General features: G+C 42.4%; 1 protein-coding gene across 1 annotated transcript in view; it reads right to left on the bottom strand.

Annotated features, from left to right (window-relative positions):
* The window catches only part of nrxn2b (neurexin 2b), a 605,543-nt gene that overhangs the window by 3,179 nt on the left and 578,081 nt on the right, over window positions 1-24,283 (bottom strand). Inside the window, exons 21-22 of the mRNA XM_053415562.1 lie at window positions 14,555-14,880; window positions 8,412-8,490 (exon numbers count right to left, since the gene is read on the bottom strand). Of these exons, the coding sequence (XP_053271537.1) occupies window positions 8,412-8,490; window positions 14,555-14,880 (405 nt within the window). The remainder of the gene's footprint in view (window positions 1-8,411; window positions 8,491-14,554; window positions 14,881-24,283) is intronic.

The following is a 24,283-nucleotide window of genomic DNA, read 5'->3' as shown; positions in this document are numbered from 1 at the left end:
TACTAGAAGCTGTAAGAAAATTCTCCATTACTCTGCTTCTGATCTGACCTAACTCCCTAAACTTCACATGTCAAATGACTAATACAGGATAAAATCAGACTACAAATTACACTACAACTTAACATCTATTGTACTAGACAGCCTATCCTTCACTGCTAACTTTCCTGTCTTACCAATTCTTACTACCCTAACGCTCACACGTTACTGCTGTGATTGGTTGAATAAGATAGCAAACCACGAGGTTCAGGTCACTTACATCAACAAATTGGCCGCATGATTTTTGCATGAAAAAAAAATTACAAAAAGAAAGCTGTGTAAGATTGTTCTTGGATAGTGATAAACAACTTCCCCCCCTTGTTTTACCTCCTCTCTTCTTGTTCGTTATTGGGTGTACATTGATAAATCATTCAATGTGTTTCTATTCCTCAATTTCTTAAGAATTGGCTCGATCCCAATTTCCCCCTATGGTGGTTTCCAACTCATTTGTCATTGGCTTAATCTCTGTGGTTGCAGGAAACCGATGCCCCTGCTTTCCAACCCAAACTCTCAGTACACATTAAAGAACACTGAGATACACATTATTAAACACTGCTGCTCCCTTTTCAATGAATCCTGATGCCCACTTCCCTCCCAGCCACCACCACTAGTGAACAGTTAAAATTGTAATCTAATTGTATCCAACTTTAAAATGAACACCCAGATTATATAAAGGTTATTTGGATGTAAAATTAAGTCAACTGTAAGAAGGAGGAATTCTACCAGTGTATGGAAGCCCAACTGGGGTTAATGGTTAAATATATTGTGGATATATTAACAGAACATGGCAGAATATCATTATTATACACTACATTTGAAATTGAGAGGGACACAGTCAAGGAAACATTAGAAAAAACATGGCAGGGGGGATTAGATCATGGCACATCTTGTTGGGAGAAAAAAGGGAAGGTAACAGCAACACATGACCATAGAAATGCCAACATCACCAGCATAAAATCATGATTCTGGCTCTTTGTTCAGTTGAAGAGGTAAATCAGTGTGACTCAGTGGGAGAGGGGTTGGGTCAGGCACTTCTGGGAGGATGAGGAAGCTGGAGGGGGATGTTTTGGGGACTTTAAGAGTTCCCAGTGACCTCTGATCAGCTCAGCAACCCCCACCCGCCCCTCAAACGTAGTCATACATTTTCACTCAAAGAATTGCTTTGATACAAATGGCGATGCATTGAGTTAACAAAGCCCCGGCAACACATCAGCATATAACAACACACTTGACAGAAACAGGCCTTTAAATGAAGATAAAAACTTACGAGTTGAACTTCTTATTTCAATGCTAGCGCTAGAACTTTCTATTATATTTTCTTTATTTTTTCCTGTGTTTGAGGGCTGTGTTTCACCTTGAAGGCTGAGAGAACAGCAGAGCATGGTGGCTCATTTAAGGAACAGAGTACCAAGCAGGATTTTGTAAGTTTAGTGCATACAAAAATAAATCGTTGGTGCCTTTTTTTTTTTAAATAACTTGTCAAAGTCAGAAAAGAAAGAGAAAAAAAAAACGGGACCTCAGAGACACGAGATTAATGCGTGACTGAGGACGAGACGCTGATGCTGCTGCTGCTATCTTTACTTTGCCATCTGTCTGTGTTGCAGAGATGCTGAAAGTTCAATTTCAAGCTTTATACCTGCTGCTCCCAGTGCAGCCCACCCATTACTAAGGAATTACCTCACTTGTGCCCCACTTGAAGTACATGTGGTTGACATCTAGTATGACTGGCAGGCAGTGGCTCCTTTATCGTTGCCGGAATAGGAAGATTTTGTTTCTCAGGAGGTTAATATGAATATCTTAAAGAGTATCTGTACAGACTAATGACTCGCATGCTGTGCCCTACTGCTTAAGACCCAAAGCATGGAGGCATCCTCCCATATGACTGGCAGGCAGTGGCCACTGGATAGATAATGAATCTCAGCCCTCAGACACAGTGAGCCACATCTCCAAACTGGAGGCAGTTATCAAGTGAACCATCTTTTCATTTCCTGTTGTGTGACCCAGACCTAGAGCACCCATAGTTTAAACCAATCAACAACTTAGATTGGCTCTCCCCGTCCCCGTCTGTATGCAGCTGTGATTGTTCAGTCGACATCCAGAGGCAGGCTCGCAGCAGGCGGACAGAGTTTAGTTTGGGAGGGGAAAAATAACAAGTCCCAAACAACACATGTGTTCACCTGCTAAAAAGCTGCCAAGAACCACACACTGATGGAAAAAAGGGGGAACAGGATTTGTCACCCTGAGCATGAGGTATTAAGGTATTTTTAACATTTCATACACACTGCCATCAGCCTATTTCGCTTTCAATCGCTTTCAAAACCAGGCGTGAGACCAATTTGGATGCAAATATTATTTTTTCAAAATACATACAGCATGATTCCAGTGCGTGTCTCTTTCTTTGAACATTGTGTGAGTGTCGTTTGAGCGTTAAAGCGAGGGAGACTCTAAGATATTGAGCCTGATTGATTGAGTTTGACTCCAATGATTTGAACGGCTGAGGCAGAACCACGTTTGGCCCACATGATGACACTTCTTCTTTATCTTTACCCACAAGGCTGCCAGTATGAGTCACCCCCCCCCCCCCCTTATTTACTCAAAATGAGAACAGGGCAGATGGATACTGATGCATGTACGTCGGTCTACTGACAAACATTGTTATTCTGCCGCTCATGTTGCCCTGCTCACATCCATTTGAAATATTTAGAGCAAAAAGGTTGTTTGGAGTTTGATGATTCTGTAATGCAGCTTTGATTAGGCTGCAGATGGAAAATCCAACAGCGTTCCCTCGCTTGCTTTCAAATCATGCCACAGTAGGGACAGTTGTGGCCATTATCATCTGTGCTACAGGAGTGAGAAAAATAGCTGCTGCTTCTTCATACATGTAATTCCATAAACTGCTGCTGTCGCTTTCAGGCAAAGTGAATTGTAGAGACACAAAGAAATCATGCCCTGCTCATGTGGTGTCTCATACTGGCGACAGTCAGCGTCAACTGGACCCACCCAATAAAGCGGACTGGATTTGTTGTTCCTGCCATGATGATGTGAAATCTCCGACATGCACAGAGAATATCTACCTGATGCATTTCATAATCTACTGCTTTGCACCTGCTTTGCAGTGGCCCTGTTGCTGCCCCACTACATGGAGGCTGTAGCTTGTTTTTTTCTCCTTTTACGCGCATTTATGAAATTAAATAAAACGGTCATTTTGAAAAAAAAATACAAAACTACTTCAAAGCTAACTGGCCTCTGGAAAATACAACTGATAGAAAATTTAATAAGTAGGTTATCAGGGTTCTTGCACCATTTTTTAAAGTCTTCAATAAATGCAATTTAAGTTAACCTATTAATAAGATATCAGAATAATGAGGGAAACTGTTGGAGCTGTTTTCTGTGTTTAATCGTTAAACATTTGTTTATTTAGTTTTTTGTTTTAATCAATATCACTTATTAGATTTTGCCTTTATATTAATAATAATAATTAACAATAGTCATGTTACTAAGTTTTGATAGTTTATGCTTTTGTTTTGAAGGTACTGAGCACCAAGTGATATTATGGTTAGGCAGGCATAAGCAGCCAGGCACCAGGGAGGGTTCCTGGTTTTACCAGGGCAAGAGAGACAGAAACTCAATTGCCCTTTGTTTGTTTGTTTGTTAGAGCCACCTAATTTCATTATGTCGTGCCTGTACTGTGTAATGACAATAAGGGGACCTAATCTAAAGCTTCATTGACTTTACCATAAAACTACCTATTACCTATTATGTAAGTGAGCACTTACATAAACCTCACAACCAAACAAGAAATTTCTGGTTTACCGAGGCAGGCCGGCACTTCTACCTACTAGAAGTGCCAAGGTAACGTTATTGTCTATCAAAAGTAGTCAGCATCACTTGTGAGATAACTTTAGCATCTGTGCACAAGCTTCAACCGGCAGATCTCTTGAGTACTGGTGGTGTTATCTCTAAAACAACAGTGTAGCCTAAAGCAGTATAAATGATACATCACTGTGTCTGACTACTTCCTTTGTGAATTTGCAGTCGTTTGATTGAGTTCAGAAACTCAAGCTGTTGAATGGTTCACACACTACAGCTGACATGTGGAGACATCAGTGTTAGGCATTACAGGGCTCATTGCAGTTCTGTAGCTGACCACTGATTTGTAAGATGGGTAATTGTGTGGTGCTGTGACGTGCACTGCCCATATGAATACTTAACATTAAGCTATTAAAAACATAAAACTGTCCGTGTCTCAGGACTAAAGTTTCACAAATATTTTTGTGGTAGGACCGCTGGAACCCTGGTGATGCTGTTCATGCTAATTGTAAAATTGTAAACCAGTGTTTTTTTTCATCATACTCATGGGAGAAACTATGATATTAATTGTTGAAGTGTGAGTCGAAAGTCCCCCTGCTGAGAAAACAGGGGCACACAAACACAATTTACTATATTTCTTTCATACACTGCTTTGTGTTAACGTCAGGGTTTAATTATTATTTCAATAAGATGTGTTTTGAAAATAAATGTTTACAGGGGAATTAAAAAAAAATTCAGTTTTCTTTATGTTAAAGTGTATTTAACAGTAGTCTGAGCACCAGCCTGTGTATTTCTTTGTTTAGACTCACCTGTTGTAATAACTCCCCTGACTCTATGAAAATTATAATCCTTCTCTTTGTTAATGTACCTCCAATGACTAAGCAGTGTGTATAAACTGCTGTAACCATAACATTGTTCATCAGCATTTATATATAAATGGTGAATAAATAACGAGTGGTAGAGGAATTAAATATTGATTATTTGATTTAAGCTTTATTTTTGCTAAATTATGTAATTTGTTATCAAAATTGCATCTTAGAATGTTGAAGTTATTATAAATAATGAATTAAGATTGGTTGATAATTTATTAATGACATTTGAAATCAATTAATTATGTTTTTTCCATTTCAATTCACTTTATTTTTATATCCTGTATTATTCCTTTCATCCAGTTTCTGATACTACGCTGTTTTATAATTCATTAGTTATCTTTTTCTTACACATTCTCAACCACTTTGTTTATTTTTATTAGTTATTCATAAAATTCCACCTAAACTCTGATCATAATTTCCATACAACATGATCAAATCTGAATCTGTGGAACCACACACCTAGTCTGTAGAAACAAACATCTAACCTGTGAAACAGAGATTATTTAAGAATCACACTGACGGATATCTAACACAGAAACACATCTTTCAACATTTCTTAGTTGCAATCGTTGGCCTAAAAAGAACGTTCGCAGGTTCTTACTATTGCGATGACTGTGTCTGATGAATTATTGAAGAGCTCCTCTAAGCTCTGATCTTGTCACAGTAAAACCCATATAGTGCCTCTAACATCCTGCTACTGATAAGTAGCTGGGAGGAATGCAAGTAAGAAGGAAAGTGAGGTCGTGCTGAGGTAGAGAAAAGACCCGAAGTAGAACATTGAGATGAATAAATTTAATGAGCTTGTGTTGGAGGAAGAGATGTTTATGTAATTTCTCTGTCTATGTCACAATTATTGCCTATGTATGCTTTTAATCTAAGTGTGTTCATGTGAACATACAAATAATGTATATCTGAATTTCTGTGTGGGTGTTCACTTTGTTACTCCATACACACTACATTCTTCAACTGTAATCCAGGTTCCTACTTCCTGGGTCTCGTCGCTCTCCTAACTCATTAACAACGCTGGAGGATCCACACCAAAGCCTTAAGTGGATGATGTAATTAAGGCTTCCTAACAAAGTCAAAGTTTAATTAGCCTGGTGGGAAACGCGGGAATCGTTCACGCAAATTTCACTCTGCTCACAGTCTCAATTTGGCATTCCTCTCCTCGGCTTCCTACTTCTCTTCTCTCAGCAGCTCTGTCTCTCCTCTCCCTCGTTTCTCCGTTCTGCTCAGAGCGCAAAGGAACGTGACACAAATCTCAATGAGGCCGAGTCCCTCACAAACGCAGTCCTTCCAGCTCTTTCCTGATCATCGCTTCCTCTGGTCATTTTCTACATGCCTCCCCTACTCGGTCCATTTTGCATCCACCCTGAGCCTGTCACCAAGCAAGTGGCCACGTCTGCTTGGAAATCGTCATCTCAGCTCTTCACATCGAGGGTCATCACTTAGCTCTAGGCAGTTAAAAAAATCCTGGACCAAGATGGAGTCGCAAGAAAATAAGTAGCATGCCTGGCATTGTGTGAGGTAGTACAACAGCTGCAGGTAGACACATGTGTTCAGCAGACGGAGCTCCACCGGCTCTATAAGAAGGTGGTGTATTGATCCCCATGAATTCCCAGCAGTCATATCTTGCTGGGCTTAATAGAAAATCCACAACTTAGCTTAACATTTTTCCTCCTTCCTGAGGGCACTTCAATAAGCTCCATTCTCACGTGTAATTGAAAACACTGGGAACTGTCACACAATGACTGCAGGCCTGTGTCTGCGGAGCAGTGATGGAGAGGGGACATGTTTCACGGACATTGTTGATTCCTCTTTCCTTGTCCACAGTTCTCACCCAGGCTTATCCGACCCGCTGGGGCACCTCGCAGGAACGCCGGTGTTATCTGGAAGGTGCGTACGGAGCATGTGTGTTTGTTGTCTCTCAGGAGAAATGGCTGCAGAGAGAAAACTTCACTCCCACAGAGTGAGAGAGACAAGAGTCTGTCTGGAAAGGTAGGCGTGTCGGCCGCTCTGTGTGTGTTTGTGTGGGCACAAGAGAGAGAGACTTGCATTTCCCCACAGGAGATTAATAGCATCCACTGAAAAACTCTCATTTCTGTTTTCGATAAGAAGGGAATTGAGCCTCTATTTCTGTCCAAACCACCTACAGAGACCACAGGGGAATGCCACACTTGAGCTCAGATCAGGTTGTCCTCACACCAACATACTGATTACTGTAATATGCCATCAACAGTCCAGCAAAACCTCTAATCCTCATCCCTTCAACAACTTCTTCAAATTTGTTCTAACAGAGTGAAGCGTTTTTCACAAACAAATATATTATGGTTATTGTGACTGTCTGCTTTACCCTCAGGACCATCACAAGAAATGTCCGCAAACTCGCCTTGGTGGACCCATGCTAAGATTAGTGATAGATACTTGTTATTTGCCTTACGTTTTTATTTGTAAAACCCTTTGAATTGAGCCCATAATAATCTCTACAAACTGTTTTGCTGGGGTTTCTTCTCCCGCAGCAGTTGCTACCCAGGTTGTGTCCTGGACTAAATGTACAGGTATCAAACCCCTGATCTGATGTGACTTGTCTGCCTCTTTGCTGTTTACTGTCCAAAAACCGAAACATAAATAAAACTGATTTAAATAACACTTGAGCTTTGGTTGTAGCTTGCAAAGCAGAATGGGAGGAGGGCTTATGAATCTTATAATATTTAAGATTTGATTTAATTATTTCTTCCATAATCTCCTGTTATAAACCACACCTACCGTTGCATAACCCAATCAAATTTAATGATCCGACAAACCTCTCTTAAAACTAACAGGATGGACTTCATATTACTGACGGTAAGAATAGTAACTTCTGTTTCACTGGGACTTAAAACTTCAGGTCTTCAGATTGAATCTAATAATTAAGTATTTTTCATTAAATCGTTTTTAACGATTGCTTACGCCTAAGGTCATATTACTGCATATTCAGATGAACAACAAATATATATATTATAGTCGTAGTTTTCATTGAGGCAATTGTTTTTATCTCTATCCTACCCACATCAGAGTTAAATCCATTATGCTGTCAAACAGGATCTTTCAAGATAAAATATCATTAACTATGGATGTGTGTCCGTGTTTGGGAGCTGTTCCTTTAGAGGCAGCAGTGATTTGAATCATACTGCTTCACTGTGTGGGATTCTTGGCAGTTTTTGACCGTGGTCAGCTTAATAGAGCTGGAAACCACAGAGGCAGGGACTTGGACACATGGCCTTTAACTTCCACCTCCTGTCATGGTGTCAGAACATTGCTTGACCCGCTGTTCGTACTAACAGCGCCTCAGCCGTCGGGCCTGCCAGCCTACAGCTGTGCACCGCGCAGAACAAGCTGCGTTTCCACGTTGAAACTGTCCTGCCTTGTTAAAGTCGGGGCAGGAGATCGGTGCAACAGCTGGGTAAATGCCAGATAATACCACTTGGCTGAGCACTTGATGGAGCGCAGTGCTGAAGACTGCCTGCTGCTTTGAAAACCAATAAGAAAGGAGTTTGGATCAAACAATCAGAGCTGCATACAGAGGGCTGTGGAGTCATCAAGTGTCACATGAAAGTGCAGTAAGGAGCACAGCATTTGTCTACCTACGTTTCTAGACTGTGCTTTGTTTTTGTACCAAGCACAATGAAGACAGAACTCCCTGAGTTGACTCACCATTTCCAGGCTCACACTCCTCCAAATCTTCGTCATCGCTAGGACACTCGGCTGATGCCACCAAAATGTCATCCGCATTCTAGAAGAACAGATACAGGGAGCAAGAGGACACAGAGTCAGGACACATTTCATTTGGGCAGAGGATACACAGAACATCCATGGGGATTAAGAGCTTCAGGCACCCACAGTGAAGATCCGTGGCTCCATTGATACCTGGTTTCACACAAGCCTATAAAGCCAGGAGAGACGTTCTTTTTATTCAGGGGAGGAAAATATTTAGTCCAGGGGAGGAAAATATTTTCTGGTTATAACATGACGTTTTTCTTGTTTAGAATTTTTTTTTAAGTAGAAAATGAGCTGTAAAAGTGGGGGGGGCTTTATGATTATAACCTGTGTGTCTATGGTGAAAGAATCCCTTTCTGGACAAACTTCAAAGATCAGAGTAAAAAACAGCATTAATCCTCCATTGAATAGACGCAAAATATGACATAGACCTTACCCTAATTAAACCTCATCTAAATGAATGATTCAGTTGTTCACCATGGGTATTGTAAACATAATAAACATGAATTATTTAAGGTGGTTATTTATCTAGTCAATGCAAGCTATCTTGGGGTCATCCGAGAGCAGTGACACTACGGGACCTTGGCTGAGTTGTTGTGTTTATTTACTGACAGAGTCTAAACTGCAGAGCTCGAATTGCTAGTTCACAGCTGTACCGCAAACGTCTAACTCTGCTCCAAGTTACTAAGCTCACTGAGACTCACTAACAACGCACTGAAGTCTCCCTTAAAGGAGCTGCGCTGCATGTGTCACAATATCCTGACTCCAACCTTTTTCAATGCATGAGATGATAAATCACAGTGTCATTTGGTCGGTTACTTGCTTCTGCTGCCTCCCAACACTCAGGGAGAAAAGACTGATGGAGGTTATTTTACCATGCACACGTTTCCACATGCATCTGCGCATGTGTATAATGATATGTGCAATATCATGACTGAAAAAATAAAGGTGGAAGTTCAGTCAAGGGCAGCTTGACAAGCACACGTCGCTTACTGTACTTAACCAGTAGCTAGTGGCCAGTCACTCAGAGATAGTAGCTGTTATCCTCAATATGCACGTAGAAAAGTACAAATATACACACACTTTCCTTTTTGACCTACAGTTTGCAGACATTTCTCTTCACCTGATGCAAACAGATTACAACTGACAAGGTGGTTCAAACTTAGAAGCCAAGGTTTGTCCTCACTCCTGCATGACTCACACAGCTGCATGTCTAGACACCCTAGAATCTCCTCCCTGCCGCCATCCTCATTCTCCACTTGTTATTCAAGATGGGGTCATCTGATAGAAAATGGAGCCTTTATGAGCATAATTGATTCAAGAGACACACTGCTACGTAGTCGTCTCTTGTTATTTATCCATGACCTGGCTGTAATCAATCCTAAATTAAATTGTTTGAGTTGGAGTGTGTGTTCAGCTCGCCTGGCTCTGTCAAATGGGCCTAATGACCCTGCCTCAGTTACCGAGCAACATCCCAATAAACATGCACTTACAGTTCTATTCCATCCATGCAATCAGTACCCTGAGTCCACATACTGCAGCACATAATGCATCCCTGAAAAAGGGTACTTTTAAAAAAAATCAGACACATTGAACATAAATAAATGTTCAAAGCATGTTATATTTGTGGCGACCGATGTTTTAATCTTTTTCACTCATGCAAAATTAGTCATTTTTGCTGGAGTTGTCACAGTTGTAATTTAGTTCAATACATGACACACTTGTAAACCTCAATTCGCACCCTCCCCCTCTTGAACACCCACAGCATCAGCGCTGAGTGTAATTCACTTGAAGGAAAATGGTCCCCTGAGGCCCACTAGCGCAGTGCACTGCTGAAGAAGTGCCTCCGAACTCCAGTTGGACTCGGTTAGAGCTCTCCACGTTGAATCTACTTCGGGTTGCATCCATTCAAACAAGAGAAACACCTGGGACGGCTCTCGACCTCAGACAGCAGCAGCACAGGCGCAGCTTGTGATCTTAGTTTTATAACACCCTGACACCAAATTCAGGTCAGAGCAAGACAAGTGATGACTCCAGCAGTTTCATGGAAACCCACAGAATCAGGGGTTGAAGAGAGGGGGAAAATAACATACCCCCACACACTTACATCAAAAGGTAGATCTTTTATTCTAAGCATCAAAGCGCATTATTCCACCATGATCAAAGCTACAGCGCGGCGGGTTGCTCAGAGCTTTTGGAGAAATTGAAATTTGGGTTTCCGCTCGCTTGCTTTCCGCCATCCTGGCCCGTCTCCTGTCTCAGAATGTGTTGGTGGTTGCTGGGGATATTCATTAGACTGCAATAGTTCCTGTTAGCTTTTCCTACTGCGGTATTAAGCATACCATTACTTTGTTTGCTCTAGCACAAAATTACACCACAGGCTCCATATGATAAGGTATTGGTGTGAGCTGGAACTGGTAATTATTACTGCTTTCGATTCAAGTTACCACACACTCACTCTCTTTCTTTTAATCCTTTATTCTTCCTCTTATTTGGGCTATGATATATGATACATAACTCGAATAACAAATAAAGTGAATTATCAGTTTCCCGGCAACATACTATATGTGGAGGTAACTCAGTAAGAATCTATATAATGGCTGACTTTCATCAAACAAACCTATGAGCCACATAGGGTTATTTAATCATGTTGGGTGTATAATACAAAATCTGACTTCATTACTGTCAAATTTAAACAGATCTGCTATTCTCTCTGCTTCACAGTTCCTTTGTATAAACAGCCGAACCAATCAGAGCTTTGTAGGTGGGTTGTCAGGGACGTCATCTTTCTTTGCAATTAGCGACAAAGAAAGGGAGAGCACAAAGCAATCTGAATCTGCATATTTCTTGGACTGCAACAGTGATGACTAACACAAGAAACAACACCCTCTCTTGATTGGAGAATAATGTTGAATAATTGCTCCACAAACTGATCATAGAGAGTGACTAAGTTGTGTCAGGTTTGTGATGACACACAAGTTCCCGAGGTGTTATACCCAATTCTAATTAAAAAGGGGGGGTTTTGAGTTGTTTAAAAAAAAAGATATTCTCGGTGTTATGTAACATAGAGGCACAGAGCTTGTCCAGATATTGAAAGGATCACACAGACAGCCGTTTGAATTAACTAAGAAATCACATTTTGTGTCACTCTGGTTGAATACTACAATTTCCATGCAGAGAAGAAGCCAGTCAGAGTCCTGAATTCGAAAAACCCTTCATTTCATTTGGGAACTAAACATGGCACCCTTGTTACTGAATTCATCTAAAATTAACCCAGATTCTAAGAAAACAAATGGCTTTAATCTGCAGACTGCAGAAATCCCCCTTGTGAGTCAGAGTTATTGCCTCCCCTGAAGTTTTTGTACACAGACAAAGTACCACATGTTTTTTTTCGAACACAGTTGTTCATATTTTGGCCTGATGATTAAACCAATTTCATGCCGACCCAAGCTGTCTGCACAGCTACGATACACTCCAATGCTGCTAAATACCCAATTTTCTTCTATTTATGACAAACTTTGTTTGCTGCCGTGAATGTCAAAACAAACAAGATCACTTCCTGTGCACCGCAGGATTTTTCCCAGGACAGACACACCAGACACTGAGTGTTCACAATACCAAATATAAGAGATTTCATACACTGTCTGGTGCCTCTCAGTTGTTCAAAATCAATATAATCCTTGTGCTTTCAGGACTTTTTGGCTTAATTTGACAGGCTACAACTGTGTCTACTCTAACCATTTAACGATGTCTTGACAAATTCTGGAGTAAAAACTATTCTGTCACACTGGGACTGTCTGTAGAAATAATCAGGACTTTGTAGCAACGACTCACCACAATAAGGATCTCATGTTTTTGTGTGCACAACAAAATTTTCTCATTTAAGAATGTGGATTGACTCGTCGTTAGTATCTATTCATTCTCATGCACATATCCTAAATGCTATTTTGGACTATTGTGACAATACACCATGCTCAGCCAGGTACATAATAATAATAAAAATAAATAAAAAGGATGTTAAAATGTGTGCACACTCACTGTAAAATAGATTCTTTGCAATAAAAAACACTCTAAAGGTGGTACTCAGCTTTTTTATGACCAAACATAAACGTCTCTCAGCAAGTGCAGCACACATTAAGGCTTGTAACAACAAAGCAGCAGAAGACTCTCTGAGTTCTCTGCTATCCGAAAATGGTTCCAGATAATTCATCAAACTGTGCTGTCCTTCGCTGCCAATTTCAAATCACAGACCGCCGCTATAAAAGCTGGTTAAATGATGAATGCAAAAAAGTGTTTTCGGCAAAAAGTCTGGAGCCTAGAGAAATACTACTGAACTGAGTAGACGGCCACATGTGACATCTTAGAGTCGGGCTCTTTTGATCCCATGTTAAGAGAGAAGACCCAGAAATGCTAAATCACAGACCATGTGTCACCAACCAGGCACAACCCCGACATTTTTGTATAGAGGCTTTAACTGACCTGTAAGTGCACAAATTCTCAACTCGCTTGCAGTTACATGGCAGCCACAACCTTGAGTGAAACTGCATGTGCTTGGCTGAACATTTTTGAAACACAACCACCTTCGTATCTTTTGTCTGCTGGCATCAGAGCACTGCCTTGATGAGGCTCTGGAGGCTTTGTTAAGTGACTTCTTACAGGAAAAAGAAAAAAATAACAAATTACCTGGAGTTGAGCAGTGAGCTCAACTAACATTGCAATTTTCTTTCTACTTGGTGTTAGCAAGGCTCACCTTCACTTCGCACTAATTGGCAACGCTGAATTTATTCAAAATAAGGTCGATAGAACGCTGAAAGAAAGGGATCTGCTGAGGTTTGATATGATGATAAAGGGACAAAGAGTGAGCGCATCCAAATCTATTCAGCATCTGCTGATCATGGTTGTCAGGGAGGAGTGTCTTGCTGACTGATCTAAGATAAGCTTCTGTGGACACAAGTCGCGCTAATGAACACATGTGCATAAGAGAGACACACTGGTAATTGGCACCTTGCCTTTGTGTTTCTGGCAACATCATCTAAGTTGGTTGGACGGCTGAAGTTCAAAGTATGAAATGGACAGCCTTTAAAGAGAAGAGCTTTCAAGTATTTCCAGTTCACAGCCGTTACAATAATGTGGAAAAGGCTGACATAATGTACATCCAACATAGACACGGCAATCGTTTTCAGTGATGACCTGGATCTTTCAAAATGCAGCAGTCTTTTCGCACGGCACACAGCATGGAGCTGGTGATATTGTGTGCGGACTGAAGCATATTCCTCCCTGGAGTCTGTTATTTGGTCTTATTATGAGAGGAGTGGGCCTTGATGACCCACGCCTTCCATGCAGGGAAGAGCACTTTCCTGCTGTTTGCTAATTGCTGCTTATAATGCCAGCAGTTGCTACACTTAGCATATGTGGATAATCATCCGACTATAAATCACAGCCTCTCACACTGAAGAGGGGCAGTAAGTATAAGTTCATGGTACCCTAAGTTGTTTTGCTGTAGTTGCTGCGGGAGCTCCTTTTCATAACGTTCCTCCCCTCCTCCAGCCTTTGTTGATCTGCCTGGATGTGCTATAATTTCCAGCATCATACCACATCTGGGGTTTAGTCAGCCATATCGTCTTGGAGCGAATCAAAATTGCTGTGTTGATTGGTCTAATAGGAGTAGCCACACAAAGCTGCTCTGCGACTCCCTCTCAGGCTGGGGGTTGTTTGAACATCTGAATGTGGCTGAGGGCTGACAAGGGGAAGCTCGCACATAACACTGGGCTGAGGACGTGACTGTTTGACCTTGCAGCCGATGAACGATTCCTTTTGATATGCAAGCCTTCGCGTCTAAGGAGGGTCATCTGGTTACTTGGCCATGCTGTTTAATCTCTCAAATATTGTTCTCAGCACTTTGAGATTTTGGAAGAACTTTAGAAAGCCAATTAAAAGTAACTGGCAATGTTTCATCACAATGCACTGCAGGGAAATATCTCCCCGGCTCAGTGACTCAAACAGCAGCATCTTTTTGCTACGGGTTCTTCTCGAGCTTCTCAGTGGGAGTCATGCAAATAAGCTTGGAATTACAAACTCACCTGTGTCACACTGTCCCTCATGGTGGGTGAGCGCTGTTTGCGGGTTGTGGTTGTTGCCATGGTCGTGGTTGTTTCCATGATTGTGGTGGACATGTCAGCCAGCGGGGTGGTGGAGGTGGTGTCAGTGGTGAGCACTGAGGGCACGTCACCCACCAGCCGCAGGTTACCCTGGGTCTGGACATTGGGGTCGGCCTCTGCTGCCAGTTTGAGCACCTGCAGGCCATTGTAGTACAGACCTGAGATCTGGCCCTGGAAGTGGCGCCCCGTCTCTCCACCACCACCAATTTTGATGAACGCCTGGCTGTTGAAGATGGTCAACTGGCGACCTGATATGCGAGAGACAAGGTGAAGGTCGCAGAAAGGAAGGAGAGAGAAAGTGGAGGTACGAGAGGCAGAAAAAAGAAATCATGGAAAGAAGGAAAGCAGGAGAGAGAAGGCAGAGAATATAAATGAGTCACGGTCTCTAGGTGAGCTTCCACATGAAACACAAGGTTGTACACAGTGTGAAACAAGGGATATAGTGGCACTGTTTCAATCACAGGGGATGTCCTTAGTAACACTTTAGGGAGATTGGACCCTGACTTGCTGTGGCTGCAGGCATTACAGAGCTGGGCACGTGCCATTTTCCCACAAAGGCATTCTGAATCTGACAGTCAAATATATTGCAGGGGCAGTTGTGGCTTGACCCTGCGACTGAAAGTTCACAGCTAAATGCATCTCATTTGCCCTAAGAGAGAATGTCTTCGAACAATGCCGGGTCTGTGTCATTGACCTCCAATGCACCTGCGCTGCACAATGATAAAGTACCTCTGCCAGCAGAAAAAAATGGCACCCTGCTCTGCTATCTAAAGGAGGAATGTAGGGTCCTCATTGGAAGGAAATGTTTAATTCAGCAGCCTCTCTGTGGTCATTACCATTCATCTGGATGGATAGATGGATGAAGGGAGGATAAGGTGGGCCATTTAACCAGGGTCCAATACTAATGTGTTACCAGGACTTGTGGTTGACGGGGTGGAGGGGGGGCAGTCTGACAAGTGTAGTTTTTCTCTATGGATTTTCTTCAGCTGATGTCAGTTCAGGTTTTATTTAGACTTTCTTTTTTTCAGAACCAATATTTGCCCCCTGGCTTCCCTCGGGGACGTCCAATCATGCACCATGGACCGATGTAAACTTTAACCCTTATTATATGAGACATCTAGATGGTGAAGGCAAGTGGGTTAGAAAACAGACCTGATGAGGTAATCATTAGAGCAGAAGGTCGGGAGGAGGCAAAGAGCTTTTTTTATGGATTAATCAATCCCTGTAAGGAAGGAGGGAGTGTGTTTGTGAAAGTAATACTACACTAATGTGTGCATTTGAGAGGAAAATTTAGACTCTCTGGAGAAGGTAGGCTACGGACTTTTGAAATGAGAGACCTCTGTGGCCTAATGGGAGTGTGTGTTTCTGTGTGTGAGTGTGCATGCATGTATTTATATTTAGTACTCTTAACACAGGAATGACAGACTACTGCTCTACTTCTGCTCATGTGTGGACTTTTGCCCCTCATGCGCATGTCATTTGCAGAAAGTGTAAATGGGTGTAATGATGACGGATTCATCTTCTGGAGGTCTTTTCAATGTAAGTGTTGTGTCCTGTGCGGGACTGGCAGCAAGCGAGGACAGCATTCTCCTCATCAGTATAGAAGCACTGGAGGCCGGCCCCGGCCCCATTTGTTTTCAATAAAGAAAGCAGAGAGGGTACTTCATCACTGTAATTATGATTTTCTCTCTTTCTACACTTGCACGTGCACTTGTTCTGATGCATGTGTAACCCCGTGTGGGTGGATTTATCAGACAAACGTCGATTAAATCACATGTGTGTGTCTGTTGTGTGTGGGCGTATAAACCACATGTTCAGAGTGTGTGTGTGTCTGTGAGATTTCTATAGAAGAGCTGGAAAGATAAATCTATTCCATTGAGATGGGCCATTACACGTGTCATCCCATTATCAGGTCATTAGGCCCATCAGGGGCCCACAAGGGACCTAGCTCCCCTCGCCTAACTTTATAATGATACTTAATGTCTGGCATATGCACTGTTGACATAATAAGCCGAGTCTCACTCTATTATCTCAATACCGAATGCATGTTTTGCGTGGGAGTGATACTGCAAAAAAACAGAAGGAATGGGGGAGATAGATTGTGGACATCAGCAGGGAAAATACAGGAGAATAATTAGACTTGTGTACAAACAGAGGGGTTGAGAAGACAGGCAAGACCACACTCAGAAAATCACAAAAGCAATATAACCCTGCCTCATGCCTACCCCTCCCACCCCACTTCCAGTCCATGTCCTTGACCAGAGGACACACATATATACAACCTCAGCACATCAGCCCACAGGGTCTCCCATTTCAAGCAGTCGACTCCCACTCTCCACTGAAAGGGCCGTGGAATAGGAAGAAGTTGAGGACACATGTGTTCATCTGACTTCCTGAATGCTAAGAGTCCTCTTAGTTTGCTAATCAGCTCAAGTTCCTCTACAAATAGCCGACTTTCCATGTGTGTGGGCCGCAACTCCCAGTCAGAGTGTGATCTGCTCAGAAAAGACAGTGTACTCCAGAGAACTTAAGTTTATTGGTGTCCCAGTTGCACCCTCAGTCAGTGACACAGTCATAACTAAGCCATATTGACAAGTAGCTTATGGTGTAGGAGGGTGGGGGGATTAGAAATACCTCCGAAAGTCAGCGCACATACATCGGTGTATCATGACATATTTTTTGAGGTGTACAAGCATCCATTGGGTGACCGATTTAATCCTGCAGGTGACAATGGCCTCCTTCGCAAAGGGAAAAAAACGCAGAAGGACGAGCCTCTAGTGCAGGAGAGCACTGTGATCTGAGATTGAGACGGGCCAAAAAAAGAGGAGAAGAAAGGTGCCCCCCAGACTATATGAAGGGAAATCAGTGTTTGTTTTTCTAGCTATCTGCTCAGGATGAGACTCTAACAGGGCCTGATGAAGTTATTGTTTCAGGGTCTGCCGGGTCAAATCAAAAGTGACATGCGGTTTTAGAGCCAATTTTGGAAGCGGCCATGAGCGGGGGTGGAGTGGGGTGGGGGTTGGGGGGTAGAGAAAAAAAGAGAAGCCGCTGCATGACAAGCAATCACAGCACGTTAAATGACGGAGCTGGGTTTGGCAGTGCTGCTGAGAAGAGGGTGTGTGTCGGGGTTTATAATAACTCATTGAAATGACCTTTATGTGTGTGATAGTTGGCCTTTTCAACTAGTGTGTGTTGGCCCAACATTTATTTACATACGCTTTTTCCTTTGTGTGTTTATGTGCGCTTGGACAGCCGTGTGTGTGCAGCAGACAGCCCAGAACATGGGGTTTGCACATTGATGAGGGGCTGTTGAAACAATTTGGCTTGATTGCGTGGCTGCTGCCTCATCCCTCTCCCCAGGGCTCTGAAGGTGATAGGCATTTAATGGGCAGAGGTTTGTGCTTGGGAGGGGCCGGGGCAGGGGGGTAAGGGGTTAGGAGGGGGGAGGGTGGCAGGCGGCCAGTCACTTATTATAACGGACATTCACGGCCGTACACAAAGCCTTAATTAACCGCAGTGCAGCCACTGGATTGATCAGGATTTCTGCAATGAGCCACTGCAGACGAACTGAGAGACTCAAACTTGATCTAGCCTTCGATCATTTGTCTGTCTACCTTTTAGGGTGTGTGATATGGCAAAACAATATTTGTCAAGCTGGGGGACAATTGTAAATTTTAATTTTTTATTTCCTTCTGCTCAATTTTAACATGATTTAAATCGTTTAGGTCTACACAGATTAGAGAGAATATTTAAAGACAAGCAACAATGGCAAGACCAGTAGTTATGCATTTGAAATGAGTCTACAGCCATGGTGGAGCGTTTGTAAAGGTCTAACACACTGGTTGTGCCAACTAAATGGCACAAAGATTTGAAAAAAACATTTTTTATCAATGGAAAGTTTGATTAGAACTACACTAGCTCAATCCTCTGTTGCATCCAGTGATGATGATCTCATCCTACTTCTCACCTGACAAAGGCAGATCTTTCCCATTTCACAAGGTAGAGAAAGAAAAGCACAGAGGCGGAGAGTTCCACTGTATCATACAGGAGCTGAAGCTCATGGCCCATGTTTTGTAGCACATGCTACTATAGTTTACTTTAATATCTTACTTTAATATCTTATTTCAACTTACATGGCTATCAGATTCAATCTATCCCCAGGAACAAATATGTGCGAGGTTAGTTCTGTTCTTCTTTCGATTCTGCACACCACTCTCCTAACTCTGTCAGTCCCTATTACATTTGAATCCATATAGCTTGTTCTTATAGAAATCCATTGAGGGAAGTGGAATGCACAAAGAAGCACAGAGTGCCCCTCAACTTTAGGTTACAACAAAGCAGTATAAAAATAGCGCTGGATAATGAAGGGATGTACAAAGTAACATGCTGGAAACAGTGTAGGAGGAGCCTGAGGATGGCTGAGCAGTCAAACACATATTACCTATAGTCATGCTAATTAGAGCTAAGGGTTAATACTGATGAGGATTGTATTATTTTTCAGTTCATTCCATGGTGCTTCAGAGCTGCTGCAGCTGAGTCTTTGCACTTGTCCTATAGACAGGAAGAACATAGTATCCTAGTTGGGAGCTGTGCACTCTTTGATGCTTAAATAGGGCATCTGGGTAAAAGAAAGCGGTCACGACTATTTCTAAAGGCATTATCATCTGCAATCACACCCGCCTTTGGTTGGATCACCCGGGGGGCTTAGTGGCTGACAGGCCAGCAGCGCTCCGACTTCGATTTCCTTGCCGAATCATTGTGGTAATGACCCCTGCATGTCACAGTACCTTGTGCAGCTTGGGGGGGGGGGGGGGGGGGGGGGCATTTTTACATTTATAATGCACAGTGGAATAGTGTGCAGCCCTCCCTCCCTCTGTAAGCTGGCAGGTAATCAATATGAAGGGGGAAGTGGACTTCCTCATACTGTAGGGCTTACAGTGTCTCTGAAAAAAGTAATGGTAGCTGACTTTAACAATAGTGCAACAACACCGTTTCAAGTAAATTGCAACTATTAAAGATACATAACATGTTTGTTGTTTTTTAACTGACCATCGGGCAGCTCCTGATTTATCTTTTCAAAAGCAAGAGAGAGAGATAAAGTAAGAGGTCGTGCAGGGATAGAGAAAACGGGGACATGAGAGATGACAGGCATGCAGGAGGATGACACACAAGGAGGACAGGGAGAGAGTGGGCCTGCATGAGGATAGAATGTCAAAGAGACAGAGTGAGGGCACACAGGGAGTGGATGACAGGCTGGATAAAAAGAACAAGAGGAAGGGCGCAGTTAAAGATAGCGGCTGAAGTAGAGACTAGTGAAGTGCAGATTGCAATAATAGAGGTTGATCTGCAGGTCGGTTTGTAAAAATTTAAATATCTGATCAATACCGGATAGTTGCGGCATTATTAACGTGTAAAATATGAATTACACTCTCTAAAATGTAAACGACAAACAATGAGAATCTTTTGAATTCCTGCATCGAGTGCTGCAAGCGAGAGCTCAGCCAGGTGCATCTTTGAGGCCAGGCGTAGTCTAAATTTTGGTGCAGTTTGCAATTACTAGTCAATGAAAATAGACGGCCCCATTTTTTGGGTAAAGGCGCACCGTGCAAAGTGCGCATTTGGTAATTGGGTAATCTCCATGTTTACAGATGTACCACATTTTTTCCCCCCAAATGTCACCAGAGGGGCTCCATTAGTATGCAAATACATGTTACCATTTAAATGTCTAGAAAAACTATTGCTCTAAATAAATGTGAATTTAATTGAAACCAGACTTCTTAGGTGTATTATGTCACCATATTGTCACCAGTAGAGGTGAAGTGGATTGTTCATGTGGCTGCGGGTCTCTAAATTGGAAAAAAGAATTCCTTCTGGTGGGTGATGGCCGTATGAGTCAAGCATACGTGCGGATTCGGATATCATCAGAGCCGATCCGCATATCTTTAGTAGAGACAGACGTACAGTAATACCAGAGTAGGTAGGAACAGGAAAGTGCACTTTAGTGCCTCCCATGTAGATGTTATGGAACCCCTGGTGAATATCCTCTATCGTCCCACTGTCATTTTCAAGTGCGGTCTGCTAATCACATGGTTAACCTTGCGGTAATGACAGGGTTTTATTCTAGGTACCTGCTGTACGTCTCGCTGCATCCCTGTGATTTGACCAGAGAAGATGCTCATATAGAGGAAGTGGGTATACATTTACACAGGGGTGGGAAGAATCCAAAAATAACATACTCAGCCAGATGTGCTGTCATAAATACTGCTGTGATTATAGACTTATAGTCAAAAATACAGAATGTTAATTGTGTAACTGGAAAGGGGATGGTCTTATAGGACAATTCCCTGTCTTCTCACAGTAATAGAAACATTGTGCACGTAGTTTAATTGCTGAGAATTCTGGGAACGCTGAGTTCACCCAAAAGACACCAGAGGTCAAACAAAGGCGAGCCAAATGTGCAGTACCTGAAGTGATAACAGAAGTGAATGGTCCCAAATGGTTCAGTCTAAACTGTGGTGTGCACACTTTAAATCACTGTCTCAAATATTTATGGGACAAATTTGTCATATTACAATTTACATTTTCAGATTACATTTAAAATCATCATCATCATCATATTCTTGATGTAAGTAATCACTTATTGATTATATTTATCAACTTTTTAATTTCCTCATGCTGAAGAAAGACTAATAGGGGAGATGTAATTTCTTATTTTGCATTCCTGCAAATGTAATTTTTTCTCATATGCCCACAATGTCAACACACCATTTTGGATATGATGCCCTTATATGAATATTCTTTCAATTAACAAATTCCTAGAACTGAATTGCTAAGAATCTTGACCCACATATCTGCTGCCATGCTCTCCAGTGTCAAATTGGGAAAACATGATAAATTATAATATCCAGGGATGTTGTTTTTTTCTCTCTGGTTTTACAGAGATATCTTATTCCTTTTTTTTAAGTTGGAGGTGCTGTTGGTATTCCTCCTTCAGCCATGTTGGCTGTAGCTGTTCTTACTAACAACTGTATGTAAATGGGGTTGTAAATGGAGTGCATTTATATTGCACTTTTCTAGTCTTAATGACCACTCAAAGTGCTCTACATCATAGCACTCACTTATTCCATTCCCAGCAATTAGGGGCATTGTGAGTTACAGTGTCTTGTCCAAGTACACCAACATGCGGACTGGAGAAGCTAGGGATTGCTGGGCATCACTTCCTGTTTGCCTGAGTATTTGTGTACTGTGTTAACAGTTGGGTGAAGGTTGCGTCACTCTTCTCTGTTGCAGGATCCATCAGTGCAGGGGTAACAGTAATGATCACATCTGTCGGGGTCAACTTGATCACTACAAGCATGATCACTTTATTTTTCTTCGCATGTAGATCGCCATCTAATTGACATTTGTATATTAATAATAGCATGAATAAAAAGTAATGGATCAGAGATAATCGTCCAATCATCATCTAGTGGAGTACTTCATTATAAGCTTATTATTTAATCAGCATTTGTAAAGGTTTTTATCTATTCCAAACTTCTGGCTGATCACTGCAACCATGATATCTACTAACAGCTTCCTCTGTATATGATGGAAAGTGGCCTAAGATTAGTTGCAGGATCAGGAGTTACATTTAGTTTCTAGTTATAGCTTTGCATCGATGCACCATCCTCCTCAACTTTTTTCCTGAACACAGAGAGAAACGGCTCAGATGAGAAGTGGTCGGTAATTTCTAGATGAGCTGGGGGAGTGGGCTGGGTTTGGGCCACGCTCCACTTGCTAACGCACATATTGCTTGTTGGAAGCTGTAAAATAATGGTTGTATGTCTAGAACAACCACCAGCATGTAGGTGGAGATGAGGGGAGGGGACAGCAGCCGGGGAGAGGGGGTGAAGAAAGGATGATCCAAGTGCACCCATCCCTGTTGGAGGGGATATAAAAAGGAGTACAGCTGGAGAGAGCAGTATCTTTCTCCCACCACCCTCGTCATTACGCCTCTCTCATCCACCTTCTACTCCTGTTATCTCGCAGAGACGAGAAATGCCATATGGTTGCAAGAAGCCTCCATCTGAAATGTTTTCTCTTAGCCGAGTTACAGGGTGGGAGGGATGGCCCAGAATTCACCTTTGTCAATACAACACTTTGTGGTGTGCAGAACAGATAGTTGGACCGTTTGGATGCAGCGTCTGTACGGGTTTGTGTTCATAAATCCTTCATTTGCTTGCAGAATTTCTCGTATCAGTATCAACAAACAAGAACTCCCTCTATTCCTATTTTCTTCTCTGAAAAAAAAAAGACTAAGAAAAGAGAAAGTCGAAGAAGACTGGAGCACAATGGGGGTGGGGTGGGATGCTGACAAAGTCGATTATGAAGTGTTCCCCAGTTATCTCCTCGGCACACGGCTCTCTTTGGTACTTAAGAGCGTTTTGCTTCTTTACTCCTTTTAACTTGGGCTGGTTTTGGGTAGAGCACTATGAATTAATTGTGTTTTACAATGGGGATGAGGGGCAAAATGCAGCATGAAGTTTGATGGAAAGCTTTGCAAGGCAGCGTGGAGCCCTGAGGTCCTTGAAGGCAGCTGAGGGTGCAGAGATTGTGGCGGTGAATTTGCAGGACTCTGGAGACACTAGATTGGATTTAATCTGATGTGGCTCTATCCCGGCTCCTATATCTGTATGCAGATCTTAAACAAGAGCTCCTGTCGCCGTAGAGACACAAAGAGAGATAGCACGGTGGTTAGCTGGGGACAATCTTCTCTCCTTTTATTCACTCCAGCTGTGACTGTGTTGTTTTCAGGCCATTTCATGGTTGGAGAACATGAAATAATGGCAAAGCTTTCTTACAGCTACTTTTCTATTCATGAGCAAGCATGCTACCATTGTAAATGTTCCCCCGCTTCCCTCAAATATGGTCAGAATGGCCCAGGAAGATCGAATGAGAAAACAAGATAGTAACTCAGCGGGATACAAAGCTCATCACAGGGGTACTGAAAGGCAGACTCAGACGGATTTGCTCTCTGTTGACTGCAGCCTGATGTGAGAGAATCTCTGAAATAAAGCTGGGATCATGAACAGCAGATCTGGACCAATTCCGGGCGTGGAGATGTTGATTTGGGCTCACAGAGGGACGACTTGATTGCTTTCGATTAGGGAATAGGGAGGTTCTGCCAGACCATTAAACACTAAACATTACACCGAAATCTTCAACTTGGTTTTTGGGCCACAGAGACCTGGTGTCCTAGTATTCCTCCTCTCTCCTTCCCCCTGCACTCCTGTAGCTCAACTCAAAGCTCTATCATCATGGTATTGGTTTGCTCCAGAGGGACAGGCTCCTCGCTAGAAGAAGGTATAAAGCTCCAATTCTTTTGTGAGCTTCTTTGCTCATCTGCTAACGTAAAAGACGAAGGGAAATTGATTACTGCTGTTTTTTGTAATCTTTGTTTCCTAGTGGAGCTCCCTGAAGAGTTGGAAGCTGCAAAGCATTATTATTGTTCCTAAAGAAAAAGGGCTCCACTGACAAAGATGAATGCTTGCAAAGTTTTCCATAAAAAACCTAGGATGACAGATCTATCACGTGGAGAGAGATGATCTGAGTAACTTTTGGCTCAGTTAGAGCTGTTAAAACTTTTGGGACTCCGATTTTTTCCCTCTGCAC

The sequence above is a fragment of the Pleuronectes platessa genome, chromosome 23 (assembly GCF_947347685.1).
Source record: "Pleuronectes platessa chromosome 23, fPlePla1.1, whole genome shotgun sequence".
Taxonomy (NCBI): Eukaryota; Metazoa; Chordata; class Actinopteri; order Pleuronectiformes; family Pleuronectidae; genus Pleuronectes; species Pleuronectes platessa.
The sequence above is the reverse complement of the archived record's forward strand: the minus strand, read 5'-3'. Positions and strand labels throughout refer to the sequence as shown.